A 24,510-nucleotide genomic window follows, 5' to 3' on the forward strand; every position below is an offset into this window, starting at 1 on the left:
AGTTTGATTTGACGCCAAAGGTTTTCCATTACTGCGATGCATCAGCGACGAGAGCTGGCGTGTTTGGCAAGCGCCAGAATTGCCATTTGGCGTCTTGGAGTGGCTCCATGCTCGCGTGTTTAACAAAGTCAACATTTCATTTTGGCGAGGGGAGGTTGGGCACCTTGCTAAGACTTGACATTCCTTCCCCCCATTTGATTCTGCTCTGCACTTTCTATTTCAGTCCAAATATCATTTCCTGTCTGCATCTTCATTTAATTGGTCCTTTTTTTCATTTTTCTACTTTGCAAATCAATAACCGAGCAGACGTTTCAATCCGCCGGGCATCATTCATTAATTTCGAGTGGTGAATCATTAAAAAGGAGGCCGAGATGAGAGGGAGATGTGTGACGGCGCTACAAAAAAAGAAGAAGGGGGGGACAAAAAAAGAGATGTCACGCAAAGAATCCATGTGAGCAGCTGTCTCGGACGTCGGCGCTTTGCGTCCATTCACCTCGTCCACTTGTCGCCACAGGAGATGCGACAAGGGAAATTCATTGGGGGCGGCATGGACACCATTTAAACCCGTTTTTTTTTTCCCACTATAATCAAAACCCAAGTTGGTTGATTGGTAAAATTAAATCAATTGCTTTATTTTGTGTGATTATTATTATTTTTTTAAATCTCTCGTGTCATTATGTCTCATTATTTATGATTATAATGTTGATTAAGTTGTTGGGTAAGTATGAATGAAGTATACTCCTATTGATCCATTCTCAATCATTTTCCATTAGGATGGAATTGGAATGGATATTTTGGGGCTGTTGACAGATTGGACTCGATTCCTGCCAGGAAGCGGGCCGCCGCTTGAATCGCCTCTGATTACAAATTGGCCAACGAGAAGGTAGATGTGAACAAAGACGGACAAAAATGCGGCGAGCTGGTTTGTATTTCCACCGACCGCTGCTGCCACGATTCAAAGAGGTCGCCGCTTTGAGTCGGGGAAACAATGAGACGTGATGCGGCGGCCAAAGTTGCCGAGGGAAAACCCGGATATTGAATGGCGGACATTTGTGCTGGGAGTTGAGACCCCTTGGGGGTTCCTAATAAAGTGGCTGGATGATGAGAAGAAAGCGACTGATGGCCCCTCCACTTGGCCACCATTCGCCCGCTCCCACATCAATAGACTGAATCAAAGTGGCAGTCGGGGCAAGCTCTTGTATTTATTCCGATATTTCATTCTTGTGTGTGTGTGTGCGCCCTCATCACAGGGATGCACATGAATGGGGGACAGGAATAGGCATCCCTTTCAAATGGTTCTAGAGGAGGGAATCAAAGCTCCTTTGTCAGAAAAAAAGGCCAGTCAGATGCAAAGCCGCTATTTTATTGTAGGCTTTTTTTTTTTTTGCTTCGTCCCCTGATGCGCAGCGGCAGACGGAGGCTGCCAAGCGTCTGATGGACACCTCGAAATAAAAGTGAACAATAACAAGCCGGTTGTATCGTTTCGGCGTGGCTTGGTGTCACCTGCAGAAACACACGAGGGGAACGGTGTTTGTTGGTAACCGCTCGTTTTAGCTATCAAGATGCTAGCAGCTCGTCATTGATTTCACAGGTGATAAATGCAGCCCGGCCCAGGCCAGCCGGCCAGCGTTCTTCTTGGACTTCAAGTGTGTAGACAGGAGCTAACTGAAATGAATGTTACCTTGGGTGGCTAAGTGCATGCTTCAACTTGCTGTGAGTCACAGCCGACAAAAACTGCAGGCGAGGAGCTTTGATAGTGCACTAATGCTACTCTATGATTTGCAACATTTACAAATGGCCCCCAACACACACACACATACACACACACAAAAGTGAAGTGTTGATTTTAAGCAACAGCCAGTGTAAACCTTGCGTTCTTTCTTTTGGCGAGCAAGAAGTACAACTATAAATATCGGCCTTCCGAGGGCCTGGCCAGATATTTCCACCGACGATTGGAGCTCATAAAAGAGTTACAATCTTGTGAATTCACACACACATAAACACACACACACACACAGTCTGTCTCGCACTCTCACGTCGGCTAGCAAATAATATGATTTGTCAGAGGTGCTCCAACGGGGTCAAGGTGTGCATTTGACACATCTTCCCCTCCGGCGTGGCACAATAACGACAATTTACGAGGCGCACTGTCGCTTGCCAACACGCTCCACAAAAGCACCGCAACAAAATGTCATTTGAGACGCTGACACACTTGCACTTGCTGACAAGTAGCTTCGTCATTGCTGTCGGCATCATTAGGAGTTGCACTTCCTGGATGACGATGATGCAGATGATGACGATGAGAACAATAACAATATATATTAAAAAAAAAAGAATATCTAAGATACTACTAATAATAACAAGATGTAATTTATTCACACGCACTCCAAATGATTTCTTGTTATTGTTTCCCGAAGGTGAGCGTGGGCAAAAAAAGTAGGGGAAGAAGAAGCGAGCCGGGCGGAGGGAAACGCTGGCTTAATGACACGGTTGGTGATTTGCAGCTGATTTTACCAGCGACAACTTTGTTGCATTGTGAAGGTGAGCCGTCAAGGTGAGCCAGCCCGCCGCTGCTGAAAAACACTTTGCTCAATCCCATTTTGCCGGCGTATGATGAAAAAGCGAGCGTCGCGGCCGAGGAGCCATTACGCCGCCGAAGGGAGCTTCTCCGGCGCCGCTCCATTTTTTCCTTTTTCCTTCCTGTCTTGATCTCGAGGGGAATGTGACAAAGCCCTTCACAGGTTTTTTTTTTTTTTTTTGCCTCTGCTGTCCAATTTGCACGACCCGCAGCGAAAAGTCAAAATTGGCGAGTGCGCGCTGCTTTGCGGCCGCTCTCCATCCATCTTGCAGCCACTCTGCATTGTCTTGTAAAAAAAAAAAAAAAGCCCAATAAAATATCCTAAAATTGCTCCTGCACAGGTAAAATGAGGGAGATTTCCCTTTCTGTGCCGTAGCCTCATCCATCATGGTGTTTCTATCGCCGCCTAATTAGTTGGCCTTGCTCTCTGCGTGCAAAGCTACTTTTCATCCAACGTGAGTCTTCAGCCTCAGGGCAACGCGCGCCGCTTGATAGACAATGGCGGCGGCGGCGGCAGCGGCGACACCCGTGCAGATGCTTCGGGGTCAATGAGATCGCACGGGGGGTCGCGCCGCACTCATAACACTAATTAGAGTCCCCATAATTAAACTCCCAAGCCTCTCGAGCTTAGTCGGGAAGTGGGCGGAGGGTTCTTGGCAGACGCTAATCAGAGCCGAGCCACTTTGAATTATTTGAAGGCTTTCACTCATAGTGAGGTGGAAGCGAAATTGGCTTGAAAGACGGGCAGGTAGGCAAGAAGAACGAAAACAGCCAAGAACCGGCTATCAACGCGACTTCAAGCCGATCTCCGAGTGAGATGAGACGTCTTATTCAGCGTCGGCCATCTTTTCCTGTTCATCCATTTTCAAACTTCGCACATCCGCCAACATCAGCATCTTGCACTTGTTAAGAGCAAACGCAAAGCACAAGCACACCGCCAACGTCCACTCGAATGGACCCCGGCGGGCTAATTAGCCCACCGCAAAGTAGCCCGTAAAGCTGCGGGTGCGACGCCGAGCTATAAAAGTCCAGCGGCGTCCGGGGTGCGCCAAGCTTGAAGCGCCACAAGTCATGCAAGCCCTCCAGGTGCAATCACGCTCGAGTGCGCTTGAAAGTGACTTTTTGATGAGCTTCGTCTTTGTCGTGTGTAACTTAAAAGCAAAGTGCCACGACGTTTGCAAAATAAAAAAAAGCCCATGTCCGGAACGGTTTCGGTGAACGCTCGCCCCAAAAAATCATGAACAGGGAATCGCATTAGTGCATCTGTATGATGTCGAGAACAAAGCTCAGTCTCAAGAGTTGAAGTGGAACAGCCACTTGAGTACCCTTCTTCATCCTTTTCTTCCTCTTCATCTCAAAAGAAGCAAAGACGCATCTTTGCTATTTCCTTGGCATAATTGCGTCTGCTTGTTTACCGCTCTCAGGCTCTCTACACACATTTGGATTCATAAACATGGCCGTCCTCTCGTTTAACGAGAGCGACATCGCTAATCTCCTTGCCGGGACGCCTGAAGCCACAGATTAAGATGGCCGACAAGGACACGGGGCGGCGGGTGACGGCCACGCATGATTAGCGACACGTTAGCCGAGGATGGCCGCCATCTTAGGGAGCCGGAAGGAGTTCTGCGAGGTTTACGCCCCGCTGCTAGGCTCGTTAGGACGCGTCGGATACACGGCGGCAGATTTATCGTTAGCATCAATACGATTTACAACCAATCCCAATGTTGTTTTTGTCCAATCTTTGTATCCGGGAAATATTTTACGACGCCGTATGTCAACCTGTTCCTGCATCTTTTTAGGCAATTGACTGGTCAGGGAGACGACTGCATTCTACATTTGGACTTGCTTCATTTGGAGCTCGGCTAAGTGATCAAAAGACAGAACGGCCTCTTCTTGATCTATAGAATATAACTGTGGGTAATTCAGTTCCCTGTCTTTGCAGGTTTTTTTTGGGGGGGAGTGGGACTCAGACAGAAAGGGCAGGTCTCCGTGGCGCTGCGTGTAAATATTGTCATGACCGCCGGGAAAAGCAACCCAGTGTTTACCGCTCGGCTCCTAGAGCCAAACCGCGCGGCGGACGAGCACGAGAACGCCACCGTGTAGAGGATGCGCAAGGAAAAAAAACGTTTGGAGCCTGACATTTATCAAAAGTGGCCTTTAGTCAAAGTCCTGGGCGAAGCGTGAAGAGGTTTCCTGATGAGGGCGCTGATGTTTGTGGCTGCTGTGAGCCGGTCAGGCAGACGCTGGCGTTTAATAGCGCAATCCATCTGCCCCATCGACTCCAATCGCATCCAAAAGCGGCGCCGGCTCGGATTGGAGATGCCGACGACTCCGTTTGCGCCTCGTTTTTCAGCTAATAGACGTCGATGACATCCGGCGACTTTTCACCGGGTTCGGATCACGCTTAACCGGGAAGATATCGGATGCGGCCCGACGACTTTGGAAGGAGACGTCTTCAATTTCGCACTTTTGAAAAGCGCTCCCAGGTGTGAAATAACGCGTCTGCCGTCATGCCGTCGCTGCAAATTGCCGTGGCCGGGACGGGCCCTGTCTCAGAAAAATGCAAACAAGAACTTATCTGGCATTTTTCAGATCCATTTTGACACGCTTGCTTGTGGCAAAAGAGTGTTTTGAGGGGGCAGTCATAAAAGGAGACCTGAGGCAGCTTGCTTAAGAGGAGGCCATCTTGTCTAATGCTCAACACTCTTTGTAACCGTGGCAACCAAGGGCTGAGATGAGGCGATTAGGATGAGGCAAACAATTTTCTCAACAGCGTGACCTGATGTCATGTTGTTCTTCTTCTACAGGCAAGCTTGGAGTCACAGCTCAACAGCGCCTCTGCTGGTGGCAGCCAAGCAGTGCACTCTGCTTTGCTTCCAAATCAACAATGGATTCTCGTATGACATCATCACAATGCTTCATTTATGGCATTTTACAGCTATTTGGAAGAAAACAATTATGCAAAAAAAGCTATTATGCATTATATTTTAAAAAGAATGAGGAATATATTCCAAGAGAAATTAGCATGTAATATTCAAGCCCGGGGCTGGTCTATGCTAAGTGGCGTCACCGTGCAATGGCTTGCTTTTAAAACAGAAGGTTCCTGTTTGAGGGGATTTCGCACATTTTTTTTTCTCTCACTCTGGTTGCATTCTGTTGGACACAAAAAAAACCCCGCAGCTACGCTTCATTATTAGATTTACGTGACATCGTTTTCATAATGTCACATTTTTCCTCACATTATGGTGACTAATTTTGAACAGCATTTAACAAAATACAACCAGAGCGAATTGGGTTGGGTACACGCGCGTGTTTGGCCTGAGCGCGTGTCCTCGGAGCTCCTGGCAAGCGAGCACGCCGCTTGATTTGATGTACTCGCATTGATTGACTGCCACGTAAAGTGGATCCCATCCGCCACGGGAAATAAAACAGTCGCAAATGACCCTTGAAAGTATTTACCCAGCTGCATTAGCGCCAGCAGCTAATTATAAAGAAGGCGAGCGTCGCGGCTACGCGGCCACTTTATCAGCCGGAGCGATTTCTCGGTCTTCTTGGCGACAAGCCTCTCGTCCCGAGATTCTCCTCTCACTCATCAATGTGGCGGCATCTGGTCAGCTGAGCGACGGATTCTGATTTGGTGGACACGGGCAGAACCAGGCGAGGAACTTGGACATAGGCCGCTTAGCTTAGCGCGATTGGAAGCCAAAAAATGCTACCCCGTCTCCATTGTGACATCTTTGGCTTCATGACAGCTTTAGTGTCTTACAGACATGGAGTGGAAGCTGATGGCGCCGCCGCTAATTGAGCTTTATGAGCTGCGAGAGCCAACGACAGCAGAGTGCCGAGCGAGACCACCTGGACTCCCAAACTGAGCGTGGTGCTAAAAATTGACAAAGGGCCCTGGAGTTGGACGAATCCCCCAAAGCGCCAGATGACTGACTTTACGACACAAGCCTCTTCCACTTGGTGAGCGTCGCCACAAGGTCACTTTACGATGGGCACTTTTGCATCTTGCGATTTTATAAAAAAAATTCCCAATTGAAGTCCGGCTGCTCCCATTTGCTCTTCCATGTCGTCCTCATGTAACTATTGATCACGTGTGGCATTTTTGTTGTCCTACTTAAACGGCAACGCACGTCGAACGCCGTAATTGCTTCAATTGCTTTCCACTTGACCACGGCGGCGGCTTCGACTCAAAACTCTGCCGGCACCAAACAAACTGAATCTATGTATCGACTCGAACAGCATCTCTCAATTGATCTATTTCCTGTTCCTCTCAACACAAATCCTTGAACCTGCCACTCAAGCCGTGTTTTACTTCTCCTTGATTGAAAGCCTCGCACCACTCAAAGCTCAAAGAGAAAGAGGAGAAAAAAAAAAAAAAAAAACACCAGCAGCATGATGGCTTTTTTTTTTTTTTTTTAACGCGGCATCAAATGTAATCCGAGGGGATTACAAGCATCTCCACGACTTCAAACAATGAAACGCCTTCTTAATTAAAGAGCAACATGCCTTTGGAGACTTTGGAAGTGTACACAATACTTCCAGTGCTGGATTTGAATTAGAGCAGTTCGCTGGTCAACCGGCCGCCAGGACCGTTCTGATTCGCGCGCTGAACTCATCTACTCCATTGAAAGCCGATCGGCCCGCTTCCAAGGATATTTCTGCAGAAATCCCTCGGCTTTGTTTTTCCCCCCCCCCCCTCCCAGTGAGAGTTGCAAATTTATGACTGCATCCTGGCTGTGTCAAAGTCATTGGAAGTGCAGAAAGAGTCCAAATGGAATGAGATGGAGGCTGAATAGCGGCAACATCATTTATCTGGCAATCGCCCGTCGTCAGGGAAGCCCTTTATGGGGCCGACAAGCATGTATTTTTTTTTTTTTTTTTCGCCAGAGATCATAAAACGCTGCTACGTCTCCCAGCCCGTCATGAAATCATCATCATTGTTGGCTGACACAATCCAAGATGATTGCATTGCATACAAAACCGGGCGTGGCTACTATTATGAACGAGCGTGTTCATCGATGCAAAACGATTTTCTCGCAAGAGAAATAATGCAATGATGTCATCAAGAAGGGCCAGAAAAGGAAAATGGCCACATTGGCTGCTCGCTGAGCTGAGCTCTGATGAGATTTTCAGAGGTGAGCCTACTACTGCCCCCTGGTGGCCAACATAAGAAAGACAGCAAGAATTGAATGACTTTTTATTTCGATTCCGTTACTAACATTTGGGAAAGCATAGTAGTATAAATTATTTATTTTTTTAAGTTGGATGACAAAAAAAATGGATGACGAAAAAGCCACCGCGAGGCCCTGTTGATTGCTGCTGGGGGCTTTCAATATTAATATTAGTATTCGAATAAATCATGCGATTTTTTTTTTTATTCCTGTGGGCAGGCTTGTGATGAATGGCAAGCTCAGCGGATCATTAGACTTGCATGACGTCCACGCTGGTGTATAAAATGAATTTGCTAATCCCATTTACATCTGGGAAAATCAAGACACGGAAGTCGGTCGACGAGATGGTCCGTTCGGCCATTTGGCTGGGAGGACCGCATTGCAACTCTATCAATGTTTGAGGGGATGGAAATGAGACGGCCGCAGCGCTTCTTCACGTTCAAAGTCGGCGCTCGCACATGTAGGTCATTCCCACTCCCCTTGGAAATGGAACCCCGCCCACTTTTAGGATTAGTGGCCATCATTCATTACGACCGCACTTAATTACAGCAGGAGGTGGCTCACGCCAACTCCCTCCCCTCCGCACTTTGAGCATATTAGGCTCTCCTTCACTGGACGACATGCCTCCAGGTGACTGGAGCACAGCTGCAATTCGGACTTGTTTACACACCGACCTAAAAACAGATTAGGCAGGCTAATCAGGTTAGAATGAGAAATTCAACTAACTCGGTGATACCGTCCCGCAGCGTCTTCCAGGCAAAAATGCTACAAAAAAAAATAAATTAAAAAAGTGAAGCAGCTTGACGCTTCAGCTTTAACTTTTTGTGCCCTTGACACTTGTTTGGGAACACAAGCTTCACGATCCTTTTATCCTTTTGGGGTGCACTTGTGTACACACAAGGAGATTAAAAAAAAGTTTCAAAAAGGATCAAATTATGTAATACAATTTAATAACTTAATCATGTTATATATATCTATATATATATAAAACTCTTTTGAAATTACATAAAATATAAATTACGGGTTAATTAGTGCAGTAGGTAGCACTAAATGGGAATAAATGGGAATCATTTCGTGCATTAATGAATATGTTTTAATCATGCATTAGTAATGCAAAAACATTTACTTTTCTATTTGTTAAAAACTAAATCCATTAACATTAAAACTACGACAAAATAATTGAAATTCTTGGAGCTATCTTAAACATTTTCAAAAATGCAGCAATTAATGGTTTAATCTCATGCAAATACGCGGAACATATTTAAGACAAATTTGTCTTGAACGTTTTGAAAGAACCCAATTAAATAAAAATGTGAAAAATGAGTTGCTGTATTGTCAAACATTCCAAACATCACGTCTTTTTTTTTCTGAAATTCTGCTGTTAGCGTGCTTTAAGGAGCCGCTTATGCTACCAAATATACTTCGGCGGCGCTCGCTTAGCCCCAACAATCACAGAATCATCAGTGACGACTTTGCCGCCCACTTTGCATTGATCACAATCAAGCGGCCATTTTATGTGCGAAGCTTGACGAGGTGATGATTGTGCGGGAATGAAATGGAATATGACTCCGGCTTGTAAAGACAAAAGCACGTGAAATTAGCTCATCGGTCTCGTCGGCTTCATAAAAAAGCCACCTCGGCCGTATATCACTACGTCCGCTGCCCGCCAAATCAGGAACACTCGCCGTCGTAAAATGGAGGCTCGCCAAAAGTGCTGTAAATTTACCTCGCCCCTCCCATCCACGGCAGTTACAAGTACAAACTTTTTTTTTTTTTTTCCGTGAATTCACAGCACACCAATAACGGTGGGCTGCCGCAGCGAGCGGGCCGCTTTTGAATTATTCAGCAGCGAGACCTGTTGGGGATGACGAAAATCCGACACATCAGCAGTTCACTAGCGGGCCTCCCCCCACCCTCCTCACCCACCCACAAAAAATGAAGATGAAAAAAAGGCACATAAAAGGAGGCAGGCGCAAAAGTTGGAATCAAACTATTCCATGCACATCCTCTTCCTCTTTTCATATTTCATCACTTTAAGAAGACTCGCACACACGCCAAACGCTTCAGAACTAGCCGCAACAGAATGACGTCACATGACCTGTGTCATCACGTATGGGCGACTCTTCCTGCTTGGGGCAAATGTCACTTCCTGTTCAACTTCGAGCAGGGTCCATTTTGTGTTACTACAAATTTGGGCCTAATTGAAACGGACTTCTGGGCCCTTCCGGGCTCTCTGCAGCACCTTGACTAGCACGTCCCTCCCACCCTTCTGAATTATCGCCCTCCTCCTCCCTCCTCTCATCTCATCTCACGCTATGTCAAGTGACCTTTGCCGTTACGCCGCACGCTCGCCGACCTTTTAGACAGCGGACGTCCGCGGCGATGATAATGAGGACTGCCGAACAAAGCGGCATTAGCATCGCGCGCGTCACCGGCGTCCGGCTGCCGGGTGGCAAAGTGCGCGTGACTCACCGTCGTAAATTTATTTATGGGCTTTCCCGTAAATATAATCATCCGTCGTAAAAAAATGATTGATGAAGCGGCAAAGGAAAATGTTTTCATAGCCTCCTCCCCTTTTGGCAAATGGCAGAGGATATCTACGACAACTACAAGATGGCAACTTTGCGACCACATCAGGTAGCAGGTGCGCTCCGCAGGCGCTTCAGTCAAGCAAAGCCGGAGAAACACGTGCATGCGCCGTGTGAGCGTTTCCCGCTCGGGATCATGTCGTCGACGTCCGCAGGGGACCTTTCAGTCCACCTTTCAGTCGCAGACGTGTGAGCGAACAAGCGTCTTTCCCCGCGGCGGCGGACAGATGCTCGCCGCCCGCGTTCCCTTGAGAAGCGTGTTCCGGCTAAGAGGAGTTCGTTCGCTATTCCGATTTGTGTTCGGCAATCTCCCGCCCGCCAGGGATGCGCATTCAAATCCATTCCCTTGATCAATGGGCGGGAAAATTAACATAATATATCAGTTGATGGCAGAAAAGAAAGATGAAGAAGCGCAGCCTGAGGCTCAGAGCTGCACTTTGTCACATTCAAGCGCTAACTGTCATGTATGAAAAAGCAGAAACTCTCATCTTTTTACAATTCAACTTTAAAGACACCACTCACGGGCCAAAATGGAGGAATGTGAAAATGTCAACGTGCGAACTTCACTGGGCCGGGGAACCTCAGTCTATTGATTTCTTGTAAAGCAACAAAAAAAGACTGCACAAAACTCCTTTCCGACTTTTTGGATGCCGTCGACAAAATTTCAACCTTTGTCAGCCTCCAATTTTGACAAATGTGCATCGTCGCGGACGAATTTTCCAGTTTAGTGCACTCCAATTATTTTCTCCTGACATTCAAAGAGTGGACGAGCCAGAGCAGCCTTTTAATTTCCTCGGCTTTCAATGAGCCTCTTTTTTTATTAGTCATATGAAAAGAAAAGTCATTTTCAAATGCCCTTGTAAGCATGTGGCGGTGTCGGCAGCGTACAAGGTGGGACGGATTTTACCAAACCAGTAAGACGCATTGAAAGACTGCAATTAGAAGCTATTGACAATTTAATAAAAAATAAAAAACACACTCAAAGAATGTCACGTCGCGCAGCCTTCTGAGCTGCCATTGAATCTCGGGTAAAGTTGCTTTCAAGCAAGGGCTAATCGTGTTACGTTTACCAGCGAGCGCTTCGAGTGCTGCGTCACTAGCGTGTCGTGGTTCCGCGGCGCCAAGTCCAAGCAGAAGGCTTCCCGCTAGATGTTGCGGGACGGAGAAGAACAGGACAACCGAGCGGCCACCTAGCTCCCCACGGGATCGGAGCCGCTAATCCGGTTCTGAATGGCTTTGCCAGAAAACAGCAACGGCGCGCCGCCAATCAGCCCGCAGATGAGCGGAAAGAGCGAAAAGTAATTGGATCATAAAGAGCAGACAACTCCAGGGGGGCACGGAGATGACTCCATCTGGAGCGCCAGCGCACGGCCGTTTTGTCCTAACGACGGGCAACAGTGCTGCAAGCCAATCATGGATGCACCCGACGGTATGTCACTATTATAAAAGTGCACTTTCTTCCTTGTTTGGACCTACTTGTTTTGATTCAGTGGACCGAACAACTCATTTCCGATCTGAATGTGCTTACTAAGACAAACTATGTAAAGCACTAAAGGTTATTTTCGGGTCGAGGTCAAATCCGGACCATGACGGTGGAAAAAGAGGATGACCATCTTGTTTTTGCAAATTCTTTCATTTGTAAGCGAATCCGATAATAAATGTAACGGCACACACAGGAAATTGTGCGTTTGCACTTAAGCCGAGGTTTAATATGCATTCAAAGGCAGGCAAGTTTTTTATCTTATGTTTATCGCTTCAGCAGAACTAATAGCATCAATAAAACTCAAAATATTCCACACCTATCCAGTAAACATCCGGTACTGCTATTTTCTTGGTGGGTTACTGCCTTATTTTTAGAATTCACAACAAACACGGCCTGGCCACATGAGTTACGACATTACATTCAATACGCTCCCATATTGCTTTTTTTTTTTTTTTGAGGAGCTAGCGCGTTGTTCGGGTTGTCTCCACGGCAACACAAGGACCTTCTGGAAGTTTGCTTTTGCGTGTGGAGTATGTGGCCGAATTCATTGCAGCTGCTTCCACTTTGCAGTTTCTTCCACTTGCGTGCGCCACCGCTACCTGAGGACAAGCTTTTACAACGAGAGCTTCAACATATGTCGTTTCTGCGACATTAGTCGCGTTACCGTGCGCTCAAGAGCGAGCCCGCCCCAAGCAACTCAAAGCTGAGTGCTACAAACTGCTGAAACAAACGCATCTACATTTGGGACAATTGTGGTGGCAAATGCAAACTCAATGAGAGAAGAAAAAATAAAATAAATAAATAAATAAAAAATAGCCAAGCGGGTCACTCACCTTTCCCACGTAGAGCGGCTCGTTTCCTGTGAACTCCTCCAGCACGAAGAACTGGTTCCATACCCAGCTGCGTCTGTGTCTGTGCGGGCCCCCTCGAGGGGTTGCACCTGACTCGTCCCGGTCTCCTGAGCCGCCGCCCCCGTCGGGCCCCGAGCAAGCTCCCTGGATGGAAAGCAGGAGGCCAAGGAGCGCCAGGAGAGCTGGGGCTCTGCGCACGGCCGAGCAGCACCGCGCCATCATCTGCGCCACCCCTGCCGCCTTCCTCCCCCCGCGCTGCTCCAAACCGCACTCAGGCCAGAAGAGGAGCAAAATAAATAAATAAATAAAATGGGGGGGGGGTTGGAAGCTAAAATGTCAAACCCCCTCTGGGTTTTTATCCTCACAGCACCGAGCTCGTTTCACCGCGGTGCGGTCAAGCTCGGCATTCTGCTGTTTTTTTCTCGATTGGAGACTAAAAGCGAGGTAATTCCTTCCACTCGGGCGCCGGGGAGTTGACATTAAAGTCGGCTAACGGGGTCAGCGGTGGCCCAGAAGCTTCTCGGCGGCAGGGTCCGATAATTGGCACCTATCGGAGCGCAGAGAAGACAAAAAAGACAACGGCAAACGTCAGCAAAAGTGCCGCTGTGACCGCGGCAAGTAATGTGATTACTGGCGCGCCTGTAATGTGATTACTGGCGCACCAGTAATGACATGCTCTCGCTAATCATATAGAAACTCAAAAGACAGGCAATTGGGTCACCAAGCCAAGTTGGAGTGCAAAAACAACTTTTCATTTAAATGGTAAATTGCCTTTACAAAGTTTGAGTGCGTATGAAAATGCATTTGCAGGATGTCACAGTGAGGGGGCGATGTAACCACAGATTTTACACTGCATTTGCGAAACGGTGCAACAACAAAGGATCGTTTGATGGAACCGTTAGAATTTTGTGTTACTTGGCAAGTCATCCAACTTTGCCAACAAGCTCCGCCCACAAAAAAAAAGAAAATCTTTCGATGATTTGCAATTTAGTGTCATCCTTCGGTCTTGAACAGAACATATGATTTGCTAGCAATTGGATTGGGTTGACTCGAGGCTTACACGTCGGCCAAACTTGGATGTTGCCAAGTAAAATTGCTCATCGAGGAGACTTTGTCGGCTTTTCAGCAAGTCTGCACGCATCTTGTTTAGTGAACGTGGTGGCCTGCCACCGCCTTGGCAGACGAAACGTCTCACGGGCCTGCCCTTGACCCGGCGTCACAAAGGATCGTCAAAGGCCTCCATGCTAACGAGCGCAACAACAAAGGCCGGTCAGCTGACTCCCAATTATCTGGCTGCACCCCAGCAAGGTCATCATGGACACGCTAACAAGTCACGTGGGTGGGTCAGATTAAAAATAAATCGGAGGCGACCTCAAGCCGGATGCTCGGTGGCACGCCGGCCTTTGTCTTAACGCCCGGGCCGCGTGCCTGACAGTTTACCCAGCATGCCTCAAACGCGGAGGAGGAGGTGAAGAAGGTCGTGGTGTCTTGACACGAAAGAATCCCAGCAGGACCGAGCGGCCTTGTCGCAAAGGTGGCCGGTTAGCCGCGTATGAGTCGCGAGGCGATGCGTGCTCGTCCTCCAGCCTCCTTACGGCCAAGAAATGCCACGTAAACGGCGGGAGGTCATGTGAGAGGAGACGTCGAGAGAGCTTGGCTCGCACGCGACGTTACGCTTGGCTCACCAAAACGCTCTCTTGACTTTTCGGTGATATCCTAATCATGAGAACATCACATCATGATAACCTGCATATCAAAATAAGTCGTGCACAGCGTGATAATATTCTATCGTGACATCATCATGATAATGTCGTCCTACTGTGCGCCATAACGAGTGTGATCATATTTTATCATTTGCTGTATCATGAGCGCATGATATCACAACATCGTCAATCTTGTGAGCGTGCTGGTGTGCAAGTCGCTGAGTGCTTGCCTGCCAAGCTGCACCGTCTCAGAATGACATTTGGACGGGGGAAGTCGAAAGTGGAGCAGATGTGTGTGCAGGGCGGCGAGAGTCCGCAGGTGGACCATGGCTTACGCCGACCGGCTCAGCCGAGGCAAACCATCTCCGCAAGTAACGGAATGTTCATAGACTGCACACACGACTTTGACTTTTGCTAGCTTCGTGCTAACACGCAGTATAAAACACCACTGAAGGGCTAAGCGCAGGATCTTTAAACGCAAACAGTGCTACAACACACTCTCAAAGGCATATATTCTTTATCATCTTCCACAAATGACAAACAGTTGTGCATTATGCTGCTCCCTGCTGGACAAATCACGCATAGCAGATGGTGGCAATTGACAAATGAAAACTTCCAAAAAAAATTCATTCGTTGCATTCAATTTGATTACGATATGTGTATTCTTGAGTAAATATTACAATTGACTGCTATTTTACTTTTTAAAAACACATTCCTAAAAATGTGGGAGCCTGTTTAAAATTTGCCTTTTCCTCCGATTTATTTTCAAACTGTGTTTTGGGGACATTATAACCTTCATGTGGATTTCCCCCCGGGAGGCCGGTCAGTGGGGGTTGGGGGGCAGCGTCAATGTGATGAGCGCGAATGAAGTGAAAATACAAGATAAAGCAGCCCCCCCTCCGTCCCCCCAGCCGCTGTTTGGCTTCCACACAGTTGTTCTAATCCTATTTAGCCGTCCCACAACAGGATTACCAGCGAGCGCCGCGGGGCCGGACGACCAATCGCACACTCGCTGCCGTCTCACGGACTCCTCCAGCACCGATCATCACCCCACGTCAACGGAGACCTTCCACGCCTTGCTCAAGGGCCCCTCGGCCGGAGTTGAGAAAATGAGCGGATTGGCCAACCAAAGCGAAGTGGCGGTGACGTTTTTGAGAGGTCGGCTGGAGGACGTGAGCCATCATCTGAGCCCGAGGTTGGGGCCACAAAGCCACCCGGCCTTTGATTCGCGACGCCCCCTTTTGCCCCGCTTTGGATTGGCCACGCCACCCGCCGGGGGGGGGACAAGTGACAGCCGGCACAACGCGGCGGCTAATTTTGTAGACAGCGAGTCAGCGAGAATGGTAATATTTATCACACTGGCGTTATTTCCAAATGGCATGGGACATTTCATTAGGCACGCTTGCACTCCAGGTGCAAAACAAAAATGTACCCAAAATAACAACGCTCACTTTTAGGTCATGACTTCATCATCCAATTTTCTTTGCGAAAAATAAAGAGCAAAAGTATAAGAACGCTCAATGAATGCATTTCACAGTGTATCATTATCGCCATGGAATGAATCCCGCATTTCATTATCAACTGCTTCATCAACAGGCTAAGGTGTACCTAATAAAACGACCCGCCTATGTTGCGTATCTTTTTTTCACTCCTCCATTCAGTTTTTGCTCAAAATCTGGATGCTCTAAGAATAGGTCAGAAATTATTCAATCATAATCTCTTCTCTTGAGAAAAGGGAGTCTTCTTCTTTTGTCTTATATTGGGAGGCGGAGGTGGGGGGGTGGGGGTCACGTCCTCTCTCCCGGCGTGCGAGAAAACCGCTGCGGGGACACGCGTGGTGCACATCCATCACCATGCAGCCACGTAAAACGCACACACTCCCAAAAAGTTCCACACGCCCTCATCTTCTGCATTGACAAGTGACAGCAAAAAAAAAAAAAGGCGCCGCGGAGGCAGAGCAAATGAGCGCAGAATACTAATGATGCACGACGAGGACGAAAAAAGGCTGAATATGCAGCGAGCGTGCAAAAAAGGGAGAAGAAGCAGCCACACTCACCCGCCAAAAAAAGGTGACAGAAGTTGCCACCGGCGAGGACGCCCAAAGTTGACTGAGCAGGACAACAAGACCCCGAGAGAAAGAAGAAGAAAGGAGGAGCAGGAGGATGAGGAGGAGGAATGGAGCGTGCGTGACGTTGTAGAACAAGTCGTCAATTAGGTCCCGATGGCGTGGATTTGTGTTGCTTGCGCTGACGGAGCCGAGCCGCTGCGCACGCTGGCTCTGCCTCCACTCAGATGTGACTTGGCTCGGCTCGCACTTTCTCTCCAGCCTCACTCCTCCTCTCTCTCTCTCTCTCTCCTGCGTAGTGCCGCCTCCTACTCTTCCTCCTCCTTCCTCGCACGGGTGACCAGCTGCAGACTTCTTCCTCTTCTGCCGGTGTGGCGATCGCAGCAAGCCCTAGAGCAGAGGTGTCCAAACTAAAGGCCGGGGCCCGCATGCAGACCCCCGTCTATTTTTTGACAGGCCCGAAAATGTTGTTTAAAAAAAGGGTTGGGTGTTAAAAGAGAAAAAAGTGAGGGCCTAAAAAGAATGACAACATTTAAACGTTTACCTCGCCGCCTTTTCATAAATAACAATCCACATTTGTGAGTTGGACCGTCTTTAGCATATTGACTCAATTAAAGTCAAAGAATTTCTTTGCAGCCTTCAGATTTTTCTGTCGGTGTTGCTTGGATGAAAATGTTTGCGCAGCCCTGGAACAGAGTGCCACAAATCACGAGGAGGAGAGAAGACGTGCGGGAGATGCTCATAAAAAAGGAGAAGGATGGCGAGGAGGAGTTTTCACACTCGCACAAATCACCCAGACGGAGTGAAAGGACGGTGAAGGGGGAGAAGAGGAGAGAGAGAGAGAGAGATAAAAAAACGGGGAGGGGGCAGAAGGAGGAGGAAAGGAAGATTGATATGAGGAGGAAGGCGATAAGAGCAGAGGAGGGGCAACAAAATGAGAAGATTAGCAGGAGCCAATGAAGATATATGGAGGTGGTGGAGGAGAGGAGGTGAAGGAGACAGGAGGAGCAAACAAAGATAGATAAGGAGGTGAAACGAGCAGGAAGAGATTGAAGAGGAGGATAAGCAAGGAACAAAGATTGACGACGAGGTGAAGCGTGCAATGGAATGAGAGATGATGGATAGGAGAGGAGGAGAAGATAGACTTGCTAGAGGAGCTGAAGGAGAATGTACAAAAAAAGGATGAGGTGAATGAGCTAAAAGATAACTGAAGGATGACATGGAGGAGGTAAAAGGGGGAGGGGAGGGGGAGGAGCTGTGGAGGACATTCTGTGCGAAACAAGTCCATTTTGAAAGGTGGCAATTTGTGATGGGCAGATGGCTTGTGAAGTCCCTGCTGAAACTTTGAAAAATATTCCAGACACCTTGGTGCACTCACGAGTTGCACATCACGTTCCAACGTATTTACGTTTCATTGATGTACAACCAGTAGGGGGCAGACTTGGTTGGGAGTCTTTGCTAGGCTTTTTTGCGAGCCAGAATGTACGTCATCCCAAAAAATAAATGCCGACATACGGCAGAGAATCAGAGATCTGGCATAATAATGCAGAACCAAAGCACTACTTTTGTCCAAGCGAAACGCCACAAAAATCATCATTTGCCAATGCATTTGTGTGCACTTTGTGTTTTTGTCTTTCTTTCCTTCGTCACTAATTGAATTTTCAAATGTCACCACGTAATTACGCTCCCAAAACTCCCCCGCTTTTACATTCCTCCCAATTAGCAAAACGCGCCACAAAACACGGGACATCTGCACGCAGGCAGCAGCTGGTTAGTCGCAGATGTATTGCTGGAATAAATGCAGGGCGAGGCCTCAAAATATCACACCGAGTCACATCAAGGCAAGAATGACCATCCGGCGCGCAAACGTTCTTCAGAAGTTTACACGGAGCCCGCGAAGCTAGCAAACAAGCATGAATCCGTTCATTTTCTGCTAACAGCTATGCGAAACAAATCCAGATTCCAAATGCACTCAAGGCACGCGCAGGTGCAAAGTTTCAACATATGGTATGCAGAAGATCCCACCCCTCCCATCCCCAGGTTTATACAACGAACTTGACGGGCGCTTAGCGGCGGGTATTAGTCACCCACCGTCAGCGCTCCCTGGGTGTATTTGCATTTTCCCGCCGCAGTCCATTGTCTGCCGCGAGAATGGCGAGCGCCGACCCAAACTAATAGAAAGAGCAGCCCCTGTCTGTCAGCGGGGGGAAGAGCGCTTAGCTGGCGCGCAGCGGCTCAGGAGCAAACGGCGAGTCAAAGGTATATGCAGATAGATGAGAGGGAGGGAGGGAGGGAGGGAGGGGTGGGGGGGAGGAGGCATATTTAATTGGACGGTGACATTGGGAGCTCATCAGCACCTCCCCATCCATCAGCAGATGCCCGCAGGCGATGAGGCCGTCCCCCACGTGTCCGGCGCGCCCGCCTCCCACTTATCGGCCGTCTTCTTGTCTTGACCCCGCCCCCCTCCCGCGTGAGTCTACCATATCACGAGCGTGACCTCCGCTTCCCTGGCCACCGGTTATCTGCTCGAGGTCTTTTGGCTTAGTGAGAGGAGGACAGTGAGTAAAAAATAACCTGCAAGGAAGGGAGGGAGAGTTCGAAGGTTCTGGTCCTGTACGTGGCTTGCGTGCCATTTCTTCACCGGTCACCAAAGCTAAGCTTCATGTTTGAAAACCAAAGTCGACATTTCAGTCCAAAGCAGCGAGCATGCAAGCTGATCGGTAAGTAGGGGCAGATCAATAAGCCGCCAGCGGACAGGTGCCGGTGTCGTTCCCGCGAGCCAGCCGCTCTGTAACACACTCAAAGGATCATCGATCGCGGCAGAGGGACTTTCTAAAGGAAACACTTAAGGAGCTGTCATAACATGCGACAGCTTTTGAAAGCCCGAGCGAGCGGTGCGGTGAGGAAGACGGCCTTTTTCAATTCATTTCAACTTTATGGAAATAGAATTTGCCCCGCCCCCACGCACTCCCTCTGCTCCTCAAAGACGGGAGGCGCGATGACTCAGAGCGCGTGACCTTTCCGTGGCAGCGTGACTCTCGACGGCGGGTGGCTGATTTATCATCAAACCGGATTTCGTTTAGCGGCGGATCAAATGCATCTTCCCTCTCCGTAATTGCGCAACGACGTTTCACACCGAGGAGTCGACTTGTAATTGTATTTTAATTCCTTCTGCGCGCGCTTGTGTTTTCTTTTAATCATCCCGAGCCGCTGTGCGGTCGCGGGGCGCCTCGGCGGAGTGAGACCTTGATGTCGGAGGCCTGCCGCCGTCAAGCCGGTCGAGCCTCGTCATCTTTGCGTCAAAGCACTCTTTGAGGACTCGGCGTCCAGAAGGTATTGAGCCATTATATTTTGCTCAGGCGCAGCCGGAGAGGGTCGCCGGGATCAAGTGGACGAAAGGACGAGCTAATCGCGGGGGATTGGCCGGATCGATGGCGGCCGTCTTCTCATTATTGGCCGTCGAGTCGCAGCTGGAGTGGCGGGGGAGAGGGAGGCGTGTGAGGGGGAGGGGGGGGCTCCAGGCCCTCGCTGACTCAAAGCACAACATTCAGGTTGCATTCATCGAGCCGCTCTTTCTCCTGATTGTGCTCTGAGTTCTTCTTCTCTGGTAGTCAGGACTCTCTGTGGCCTCTTAGAGGTCGATTTGGGTATTGCAGTGGAATTCAGATTTGAACGTAGACACATCATAGCAGGATATCGACATCAAGTCGAATCTACATTTGTGCTGCCTCAAAGAGTAAACAAGCATCGAGGTCATCCTGGGCCGATGCGTCACATGGTGTTGCCAAAAGAGAAAGCGTAGACAGACGCGCTCATTCATCTGCCAGTTTTGTCGAGTGAGGCGGCGTCCTGATCCGAATCCTAATGACTCGCCGGCTCGCCTGTGTGTCGCACAGCCGCTGAGTCGGGCTTGGATCTGCGCGAGTCCCCCTTCCCGTTCCCCCCTTCCACAAAAGACACTCTGAAGTTTCATCTTCAACGCTCTTGCTGCTGTTCTGCATGACACAGCACAAAGTCCGATGTTATCCACTTCAAAGACTGAAGCAACCTCGCCTGCTCAAATGTTGAACTTTCCACTTCAACATTTGAAAGGCAAACCGCTAACCGCTATGCTAAACGAAACGAGAAATTTGCGCGACTGGCTCGACGAATTGGGCGTATTTCGGAAAAGTTATTGTCTCGTGTCTGGCGCAAGCGCAACGAGGCCTCGCAAAACTTTCTGATTGTTTGGCAGTTTTCATTTCTTGACAGAAGCCATTGCGGTCCGCAGGGGGGCGAGCGCTTACGCGCGTTTCGACGCATAATCAGTTTTAAAGCCTTTTTCACGGCGCCGCGTCGCCTCCCGGCGCCATTCAGGTGTCGTTTCTTCATTTGTTGTAACTGCCGAGTGGCGCTTTTCAATTACGCTTCTGCAACGCTCACGCCCCCACCCACCCAGCCACCCCCGAAAGGTGGCAAATGTTCTTTGGACAGCAAGCCAGATGCTCTTCTTTGCGCTTCCAGCTAAAGAATGTCACCTCGTGTCGGGCAGAATGAGCAAGCAAACAGAGAGCGCAAACAAGCCCAAAATGAGGACGGGACGAGGCGAGGCGCCGGTCTGGACGGGGCGCCATGGTAACGAGGAACAGGCAAAGGCACGGACGGGTTCTTTGTCGTGACACGTCGTCTCCCCCGCGGTGTCAAAGATGTGCGCTCGCATGCTCCGCCGCTCACATTCACTCTCCGTCCGTCCGTTGCCCGGCTGGCTGGCAAAGGCTTCGTTATCGGCAACCGTCGCCGCCTTATTCGCGAGATCCGAAATTCTTCCGACGTCGCACCCCATTTCCCCAACCTCGGCATAACGAGCACAACAACAAACAGCTGCCCTTTGGGTGAGACGCAGGTGGGCGGAGCGAGCACAGGTGTCGGCGGCAGGCGTCTCAATTTTCGCCTTTGAGTGGATGGCGGAGGCTTCAACATTGACCCCAAAAACAAAATGGCGCCTTTCATTCAATGTTTCTCATTAACGTCACGGAGCCCGTTGAATTTAATCCCATCGGCGCCGAGTCAGTCGTTGGAGGACAAACGTAAGACAAATACCTCACCAACTTTTTTTTTTTTTGTTGGTTCTACGCGAGAACTTCTCCAGCAGTCAAAGTGAAAATAAAGTCAGACGTCGGTTTTAAGATAAAAAGTGAGCGAGTGAAGGAGAGCGAGGACGAGTGGCGTTTTCCCCCCTGACGCAAATTCACAGCTAAGTTACAAAAGTAAGAAGAAGAGTGAAATTACCTTTTGCGTCGCCGCCAGGCCGGAAAGCGGCGTGTTGCGTCGACGCCGTAAACACGAGCTTGCCAATGAGCTCAAAGGCGCTCGATGAACACCGACGAGCTGCGACGTCGTCTTGCATTGTCTGAAATCACAAGAGCAAATCAACATTAACGGCGACATCCGTCCATCCGTTCGTTCGTCTATGAATTCACATCAAAGGTGTGTTTTTTTTTCTTCCCCTTTTTTGATTTCCGCTGCGACTGATCGTGTGAAATGAGAAAAAGTTCTTCTCTAGTGCGGCGGAACGAGCTCAAAGCTCAGCCGGCGGTGGCACAACTTGATGGAGCCGATGGCCGCATGGTGTCGACTCCCCCTCCCCCCTGGCTGACACAACGACCCCCCCCCCCCCTTCATGGTCTTGGCAGCTGCCAAGCCTGAGAAGCATTCTCTGAGTAGAAGCCCGCCGACAGGACTTGACGCGCTCGTCCGTGTCCGTCACAGCTTTCATTTCCCGCGCCGGGCCATCGATTCTTTGGCCGGGTGACATTAGCGAGCCACGCTGGGTTTTAATCTGGTGTAAAGCGCCGCGGCCCCGGGGGGCCCGTCTCCTGAGGACGACAGCAAACGTGCTGCTCGGGATGGAGGGGGCGGAACTTTAAGTGAGCTAGAGTTTTTTTTTTTTTTTTGCAAAACATCTCTCTGTCGGCATTCAAGCTTGAAAACACACACGGGCAAAAGACCGAGGTTGTGTGTATTTGGAAAAATTGAATTAGGAAACGATCTGAGCGCAGAGCAGTCCGCCACACAGGCCACATCAAATTGAAGAGCGGCGACAGTTTGAGCAAGCCTGCCTGGCGGAAAACGGTCATCGCCCTTCTCCGGCGTTGTCAAGGCCGCTTGACGTATTGTTTGAGGAGCGTGGGAGAGGGAGGGGGGGAGCACCGCCGCCGTCGCGTCGCTTGTAGACACAAGTCGCTGTCTAGCCAGCGACATTAAAAAAGGTCCCTCTGAGAAAGGGGAAATTAATACACGCCATCCATTTCTGCCTTTCCACAAAAAAGTGACATATTTCAAGCTGACACATTTTAATTAGGCCATCAATAGCCCAGCGACGGCGCCTAATGGCGCGAGCGACGCCGGTGATGCGGGCGGGACAAGTTGCCTTCGCTTTAACTCGCTTGCACCGACATTTAAATGGGCCTTTAAAGTGCCGTGCTCATGCTGCCGTTATTTACTTTTCTCCCCCTGCGCTTAAATTGGACAACGGTTTCATGGCGAGATCTGCATCGGCCGTGATTTGTGACAGATGATCGACGTGCAAAAGGACTGACGCAATTCGTCGTTTTTTTTTTTTTTTTTAGGAATTTTGTCCAACATGTGAAACTTCATCGAGGTCGCAAATATTGAAAGTAGTATTGTTGTGAAATCCATGTACGTATGTATCCTGTGCATTTGGTGTGTAAATTATCTGGAAAGCAAAGATGCAAAAAAAAAAAAAAAGTCAAGCGCCAAAGATGGTGAAATAAGATAAAAGTGACTCCGCTCTGAAAGTGGGAGGAAAGAAACCTTCTCCTCACCAAGAGCCGCTGGCTATTCGTGTTTGAGGCCCAAAACAGAATGTGCTCATCAATCGACAATTACTCGTACTTTCTAGCCACACTCAGGTTGTGTGTTTAAAAAACAATGGTCGCCAAGGCAGGTCTGGGGTGTTTTCTCCTGACAAGGCGCTCTCCCAAGCCTCCGCCCCTCCCCTTGGGGAGACAAAATAAGAGCGACGAGCGCTGGCATCCATCATTCAAAGCGGGAGAGGGTCATTGAGCCCGGCCTCCGTGACAGCTTTACAACTTTGCGCGCGATTCCGTTTTAATTGGCAATCATGAATTAAGTGAACGAGAGCGCCAATGCCGCTTTTAATTGGCTCGACTTGATGAGTTCCTCAGATAAAAGCCAGCCATATATTCTCACGTTTGCTGCCACGTAATTAGCTGGCAGACGTATCAAGCCCGTGACCGGCAGCCACCGCCTCGCTACTTTGGCCCGGACGTCGCGCGGGATTTACGAAACGGCGGTGTGCTTGCTTGTTCGGGCAATTATTAATCAAGGCGGCCTTCTCAGGTTGTTTAGGTTTCTATCAAAAAAAATATATATATATATATATATATCGTCGGAGCAAAAAAGGGAGATCTGGTTGTGTTGAAGAAAACCCCGGAGAGGGAAATAATGAGGAAATGCGCGGTGCTGTTTTGTTGCATCTGGATTCCGTACAGGTCACAATGAAAGAAAGAAACAAGGCAGCTGCAGCTTTGTTTGCTTTTCCTTGGCATAGCAGAACAGTCACAGAAAGTTTCAAGGCGACAGTCATTCTGGTGCAGGTTGGTGTCTTTGAGTGTGTTTTGTTTGTTTGTTTTTGTGCCTGCATTTTTGGGGAATTTCATGACATTTGGACTCGTGTGTGTGTGTGTGCGTGCGTGTCAGGGATAGCAAGTATTTTGTCTTTGTGTGTAGAACGTTCAGGGTGGTTTTAAGCCCCTCCCCCTCCCATTCTGGATAATGATTAAAGACAATCCCTACGGCGCCTCAGCCGACACTTTTTACATATAAGGTCAAATGTTCAAAGCTTTCCTCCGCTCTGCCTCCCTTTTAAAAATAGTGCAGGAAAAAAATGGGGGGGAAATTAAACATTAATGGGCTGATGAATAAATATTTTGTGTCTCCAGAACTCAGCACTTTCTTGCCGTGGCTTAATTAACTCTTCCTGTAAATGAATACATCACCTTTCGATGTCCTCCCACATTGCTCACCCCCTCCCACACCTGCC

The 24,510-nt window shown here is 48.9% G+C and overlaps 1 protein-coding gene across 2 annotated transcripts in view; it reads right to left on the reverse strand.

The window, feature by feature from the left end:
• Nucleotides 1–21,850, reverse strand: part of cdh7a (cadherin 7a) — a 44,253-nt gene extending 22,403 nt beyond the window's left edge. The window contains exons 1-2 of one of the 2 annotated variants that reach the window (XM_049749211.2): nt 21,714–21,850; nt 12,660–13,224 (exon numbers count right to left, since the gene is read on the reverse strand). In XM_049749211.2, coding sequence (XP_049605168.1) covers nt 12,660–12,899 — 240 coding nt within the window. In that variant the 5' untranslated portion in view covers nt 12,900–13,224; nt 21,714–21,850. Of the gene's footprint in view, nt 1–12,659; nt 13,225–16,436; nt 17,249–21,713 lie in introns of those variants that run through there. The other variant, XM_049749212.2, reaches the window with a different exon arrangement.
• Between the last annotated feature and the right edge of the window lie 2,660 nt (nt 21,851–24,510).

Source organism: Syngnathus scovelli, chromosome 18, assembly GCF_024217435.2.
Source record: "Syngnathus scovelli strain Florida chromosome 18, RoL_Ssco_1.2, whole genome shotgun sequence".
In the NCBI taxonomy this organism is placed as follows: domain Eukaryota; kingdom Metazoa; phylum Chordata; class Actinopteri; order Syngnathiformes; family Syngnathidae; genus Syngnathus; species Syngnathus scovelli.